This window comes from Helianthus annuus, chromosome 12 (genome assembly GCF_002127325.2).
Source record: "Helianthus annuus cultivar XRQ/B chromosome 12, HanXRQr2.0-SUNRISE, whole genome shotgun sequence".
NCBI classification, from domain to species: Eukaryota; Viridiplantae; Streptophyta; class Magnoliopsida; order Asterales; family Asteraceae; genus Helianthus; species Helianthus annuus.
Window position 1 is genome coordinate 55,055,473 of NC_035444.2, and position 7,004 is coordinate 55,062,476.

Sequence of the window (7,004 nt, forward strand, 5' to 3'; positions counted from 1 at the left end):
TTGGGAAAATATCATCTGCCGCTATGGGCTGCCAGGGGTAATTGTCACCGATAATGGGAAACAATTCGCCGAGAAACCCTTCAGCCTTTGGTGCAAGGAATACAGGATCAACCAAATCTTCAGCTCAGTGGCTTACCCGCAGTCAAACGGCCAGGTTGAAAGGACCAACAGAAGCATAGTGGAAGGCATCAAAACAAGATTGGGGAGGTATGAAAGTAATTGGCTCGAAGAATTGCCTAGCGTTTTATGGGCAATTAGAACAACAGAAAAAGCAAGTCACAAAAAGACACCTTACAGCTTGGTATTTGGATCCGAGGCCGTAATCCCCGCTGAAATAGGAGTTGTAACCCAACGAATTGTCAACATGGATCCCGAAGTAAACAAGCAAGAGACCATGTTGAACTTACAACTCCTAGAGGAGGCCCGAGATCAAGCAGCAATACAAGAAGCCAAATACAAGCAAAAGATGGAAAGCTACTACAACAAGAAGGTCAAGAACGAACGATTCAGGCCAGGGGATCTAGTCCTCAGAAACAACGAAGCTAGCAAAAAAGAAAATCAAGGGAAACTAGGCCCAAAATGGGAAGGTCCATACACCATCCTCGAAGCACACAAGGGAGGGTCCTACAAGCTGGGAGATCTAGAAGGCAAAAGGCTCCCAAGGCACTGGAACGGAAAAACCCTGAGAAAGTTCTATGTTTAGAAAGTTTGGTTTGTATCAAAACAAAAACCTTTTGTAAAAGCAGTTATTGCTTGAATGAATGAAGTCATTTTATCAAACTTGTCTTTCTATCCTAACATCAGGTTGAGAACCTAGCAAAAAACTCCATGGCAAGGGCCATGTAAGGGGATGAGCTCCCAGGCCATATCGCTCAATAGGTTCAAAGGTTGAATGGACCTATATAAGGGGTGAGTTCCTAGATCAATACAACTCCATGAGATTTGTTAAGAAAAAACAATAATGTCTCATAGACAGGTTTGAACAGCCTACACCAATCGTTCCTTAAGTCTTAGAAACACAATCAACAAATAGACTTACGAAATCAACTAAAACTACAAAGAAATAAGGAAAAGGATAGATACTACGTCTTGATGTTAATAAACACTAAGGTAAAGTGTCTGCAGCACGGAACCCTTTAAAGTGTAAAAAACATAAAGACAAAGTAACAAAGATAAGGCAAGAAAAATAAAAATAACTGACAAAAATAAACAAACTTATCAGTTAAACATGCAAGCCAAACCAGAAGCTACCAAGGTTTCAAGCCAACAGAAAATAAGCTTGAAAGGTTAAAGGCTTCAACCCATTAACAACCACACAAAAAAGCTTGAAGGGTTGAAAACCCACAAAACAAACCAAGCAAAATAAATAAACTAACATAACACCAACAACATAGCAACCATCATACCATAGTTAGGAAGGCCATAAAAGACCCTCAGAAGGAAGTCAAAGCAAGTCCTAGTAACTTGCAAATAAAACTAGTGTTCAATGGCCATACAGGCCTAACCAACCACAGGAACCTTAAGGGTTCCTAAAAACCTAATATTGTTTAAAACATTACAGACATTAAGTGTTTGCTAAGAAAGCTACGAATGAACATCAGTTATCAGAAGGCTTGGAACCTTCAACCTTAGACTTCTTGGCTTTCTTAGCCTTCTTCGCCTTAGCACCTTCATCAACATCAACCGCAGAGGTCTCTAAACCAGCATCTTTTGAAGCATCAGGCAAACTTGAGAGGGTATCATCGCTATCCCCAGAATAAGACCTCTTCCTTGACAGGGAACCCAAAACCTCAGCACAAACTTTCTCGTTCAATCCCTCAGGCTTCAATTCCTATAAAACAGATAAAGGCTTACCAAAGCAAGATGATACTTCATGAATGTAAGGGTAGGTTAGCCTCTCCATCTGCTCAACAGAAGCCTTGAAGATATCAGAAGCCTCGGGGCGAAACATAGGTGACTTCTCCAAGGGTTGTCCGGACTCATGAAGCTTGTAGCCAGCAGTAAGGCCTTGATGTTTCCCTAGGTTCAAAAGCTTAGTGTAAACATCACCAAGGGCAGAGTTAAACTCCTTGGAATGTAAAAGATAAGTGACAACCTGCTGGAAACCATGCTCAATCAACCACTGATTGTCCGCAGTCACTTGGCCAACCGAAGCTTTCAACCCTTCCTTTTCTTCACGAAAAGCCTGCTGCTGGACAGCCAAGGCCTCTCGGTCAGCCTTTAGCTTCAGCAAGTTAGCCTCAAAGCTCTTCCTCAGATCACCCATCTCAATGTCATGCATCTTTTTCAAATCATTAACCTCCTTCTTCCACGCTGCTTCCTTCTCTGCAAACCCAGCTATTTCCTTCTTCATTGATGCTAGGGAGGATTTCATCTTATCCTTCTTCTTGGAGAAGTCCTCATATTCCCGCATCCTTTGGCGAAAGCGAGTAATCCCTTGAGGAAGCATAGCAGCAAGGTTACAGGTGGTTAAAACCATGCGAGACAACATAAAGTCATCGTCCATCTCAGCAATGGTTTCACGCACAGAAGGAGGAGCAAGATGACTAAGAGCATCCTCACAAACAGCAGCATCCTTGAAGGTATCATCATTCTTCACTAGCCAAGCAGGCACATAAGTACCTTTAGGGTTCAACCCTTCAACGTCCCTGCTTGAAGATTCCTGAACAGGGACAACCTTCTTGCCTCGAACCTTCTTACCATGAACAACCAACTCCTTGTCCTGCTCAACACCCGCTTCAACTTGATCCTCCGAAACTTCAATATCATCAGTCAAATCCACTGGCTCAGTAGAAGTGGATTGAGGACCAGCTTTCAACAAACGACGAGAAGATCGGCGAGTTGAAGACTTGGGAGCATTAGACTTGGTAAAACCCTTAACGTTGGCAACACTAGCATAACCCGTGCCCTCAAACCTTTGCTCGGAAGTCCTAACCACAACATTCTCACCCGGAACAGACGGGGCATCCTCAAACACAACATCGGACGTGTCGTCACTCTTGATAAAGTCCAAAGCAGACATAACTGGTAAAAACAAAACAAAAGAAAATAAGGCATAAGCAAAGTAAAATAAGAAAAGGCATAAGGGAAAAAATGCATACCAATGCCATTTCTCATTAACACCGGATCCCGATCGGCTTTTCCCCAAATATTACTAACCCCTAAAAGCACTAACAAATGTTCAGGAAAGGGACGAACCCTCGAAGGACAACCCCGAATGGCTGAAAGAAAAGCATCGTTCAACTCTGATTCAGAAGGCTCCGGATCATTGAGAACAGCATCCGGATGCCTCCACACCATTTTGAAAGGAACGATAGATTCAGAAACCCAGAAAAATCGATCCTTCCAGGATCCAAGCGTTGTAACCATGGATGAAATAAGACAAGTATCAACCTTTGATGTCTCAAAGGTGAACCAGTCACCATTTTTGGCTAAACGAAAAAACCTCCGAAAGAGCAACAAAGAGGGATCATACCCAAGAGCACGACACAACATTTCAAAGTGCAAAACCCTAGCCATCCCCTTTGGATGAACTTGCCCAAAAGAAACGCGATAATACTCAAGCAAGTTCAAAACGAAAAACGAAAAAGGGTAACGCAGATTAGACCACTGAAAATGACGACAATATAAGGCAATCGAACCAGGGTTTGGTTTGTCAACAGGCACATCGCAAGCAGGGGCAGTTGGGTTAAATTTTTTATCAATACCATACTCCAAACAAAACAAGTCTACTTCCTCTTGTGTCATTCGAGAGAATGACTTTGCTAAATCTTTAAGAGCACCCATTTTTGAAGAAAGAAGAAAACTAACCTGAAGGAAGAAACTTGGAATGATTGTGAGTAAAATGAAGAAGTTTTACAAGTATAAAATAAATATGATTTTAAAGCAGGGGTAATAAAGGTAAATAAATGGTTCCTGCAAAACCGCCGCCTGACACACGTCAATCAAATCAACTGTCAATCGTTTAAAATTCAAAATTCAAAAAGTAACTGCCTCAAACCTTTCAAGCCTCCAAGCAACGAACCCTTGAAACCTTTAAAACATATGCATAAAAGTCAGAAGTCTTTGAGCATATTACCCCAAAAACCTCTGACTTGGGGGGCTGACGACGGGGGTAGCCCAAGGTCAAATAAAATGACTAAAATGCAAGAGCTTAAAAGGTTGAAAGGTTCATCAGATGAAAAGCTGTAAAGTGAGAAAAGCGAGGAACAGTAATCAGTCACATCTGAGGACTCACCTCACCAACTCACGCCCACAAACTCAGAGCAGGTCTGCACAAGTACACTCTATTAACCAGGGGTCCAAAGCCTTCAACCCCAAAAGGGGAAACCCTCCATTGCAAACAGGTTTCGCTAGTCTTGTATATGCCATTTCAGGAGATGTCTTCCCCTATAAGAAGACAGCTCATGTTCACTTCTGGGACATTCCGAAACACAGAGATTCCTTAATCTCTGGTCATTCAAAGAGTACTTGATCACTTCCAAGTTACTCTTCATCACATTCAACACACACTCATTCTATTTGCTTTCTTTTCTGGATTCGAGCTTGTCTCGAAGAAGGAACTTCAAAGCAAATAACAAATACATACTAGTGAACCTCCTTCCACGTTTTGCAAACGTGGAGGGACCCCGCGACCTGCGTTAGGCAAAACTGAACCCTTCAGCCCTTTTGCCTAACCAACTCAGCTACCATCCTTGGTCTCGTGTTTGTTGCATCAACATTTGGTATGTAGGCTGTTAAATGGTTATATGTGGCTCTAGGTAAATGCTGTTGTTTAACTCCGATAAGATAAAAATTTTGAAACTAGGCCTTGAATGTAGGTTTTTATCTTAAATTTATATAACTAGATGCGTGAATCAAAACAACCATTTTAAAACGACCTGTTTTCACCCGTTACTTCGCCAAACCCAAGTGACCCGTTTACCATACTCTTTTTTGAGTTATTGAACACTCTAAAATAAGATTTCGTTGGTTTACTCCATTTTCTTAACTATCAAAATGGGCCCAATGAATTACTCCTACTAAAAGTCTAAAAGCCCAACTACATTACTTTTTCATTTTTTTCTAACAGCAACTCCGGAGATTTTCTAGGATAAGAATGCATTAGAACAATTCAGATAAAACTTGGAATAGAAATTATTCATAACCTTAAGAACATATGACTATGATTATTCATAACCTTAAAAACATATGACTATGAAATAATATGTAATTATTTTCTCATGCTTTTTATTACTCAAAATATCACTATGCTATGAATTCATACATAAAACAATAAAAACTTACTTCCTACTTTTATTCACATTCAAAATTCTACAAGGTTTGGTTCCAGGTTCGGCCTGTTAGGCTTTCTAATCTAGGCACGAGCCTAGGGCCACCAAAATAAGAGCCTCTATTTTTTAGTAAGTTTTATATACTGTAAATGTATTAGGCCCAAATAAAGCAAAACGAAACCAGTCTTTTACTATAGTTCCCCAGATAAAAATTGTTTAGGAAAAAAGGCCTACATTCAAGCCAAGGCCCAGTTTCGAAATTTAACGACATACATAACTGCAGCAACCATCGACCATTCGACCCATCCCGAAGCTAGAAAAATAAATTTTATTTAAACATATTCTATATCTATACAAAACATATAACTTTAAAAAAAATAACTTTGCTAACTGTAAACTTTTTAGTTTATAATTGCTGGTAGGAGGAGGGTTTTGTTACCAAATATGTTGAAAACGATAATTTTACAAAAAGGCCTCCGCTTCATAGTTCGCTTAGGGTCTCCAAAAACGTAGGAACGACACCGTTTGATTCTAGTCACCACATTTGGGTCCGATTGTTTATATTCGACGTCCACGTCCTATGCTGCCGTGAGGAGCTGCTGAAGATTGCCGGAATAAATCTACTTCCACGACTTGCTCCATCATCCGAACTCAAACTTGAACTCGAACTCAACGACAAACCCCTTCCTCTCCCACCACGGCCAAAACAAGAAAAAACACCCCCCAAAACACGCCACCATCCCCACCTACCACTACCATCATTTCCTCGTAAATCCCACCTCGGTCCCACAAGATCACCACTAACGTTAAATCCATCATCCAAAACCTCTCCCTCTCTCCCTCTCCTCCCCACCACAAAACCGCCACCTGGCAGCCTCCATATCGAGAACCCAACCGCTGCTTCTTCGTTACCATACCCCGAGTCTTGATTTTCCGATGGAAGCTCGTGGCGGCACACCGGACATGAATTATGCAAATTTAGCCATGGAATAATACAATCTGCATGGTATAAATGCTTACATGGCATTTCTATAGCTTCTGTTTCTAATTCAAACTGATCTTTGCAAACTGCACAACATGAATCTGTCAACACATGAATTTCTTGAATTTGAATAGCTCCAAGTGCTTCAATGGCTGCCTTTGACGCGGGTGGATTCCGATTAATCCTCCCCAACTGGTTTGCTTCAATCTGAGTCAACTGATCCAATAACCGATCAAAACCAGAACCCAACAAAAACTCAAGCATACTCGCTGGTAAAGGGCGTAAACCGGACCCAGTTTCATCGTCATAATACATCTCAAAACCTCCGCCGTTGCCGGAGTCAACGGTGTGTCTATGGAGAAAGATGACGGGATTAAACGGGGAACGGTCACCGGTGTTCCTTCTTGTCCGGCGAAGCACTGACATCTGTGAATAGCTTATCTAGATGGTATGATTGATGAAATATGAACTAAAATCTCCAAATCAGAAAACATGAACCCCAGAAGATTGAATTGCGTTGGTGGAAATTTTGGACATTAAAACCACGTTATTTTACACTTATATATATTGATAATGATAATGACTAATAATCTTCCTATACTATACTAAGGGGTAGGGTGGTCATCACTCACCACCAATTTATATCACTCACAACTTACAATCAAGTTCCGTCACGTTATCGAATTTTATTCCATCACTCACAACTTTTTTTTAGTGGAAATGCCAATCACTCACAAGTCACAACAACC

At 41.1% G+C, this 7,004-nt stretch overlaps 1 protein-coding gene across 1 annotated transcript; it reads right to left on the reverse strand.

The window, feature by feature from the left end:
* Nucleotides 1–5,440: 5,440 nt before the first annotated feature.
* On the reverse strand, nucleotides 5,441–6,749 carry LOC110894894 (E3 ubiquitin-protein ligase RDUF2). The gene has a single exon (XM_022142148.2). It carries the CDS (start codon nucleotides 6,679–6,681, stop codon nucleotides 5,809–5,811), a length of 873 nt encoding a protein of 290 aa, XP_021997840.1. The 5' UTR covers nucleotides 6,682–6,749; the 3' UTR covers nucleotides 5,441–5,808.
* Nucleotides 6,750–7,004: the final 255 nt, after the last annotated feature.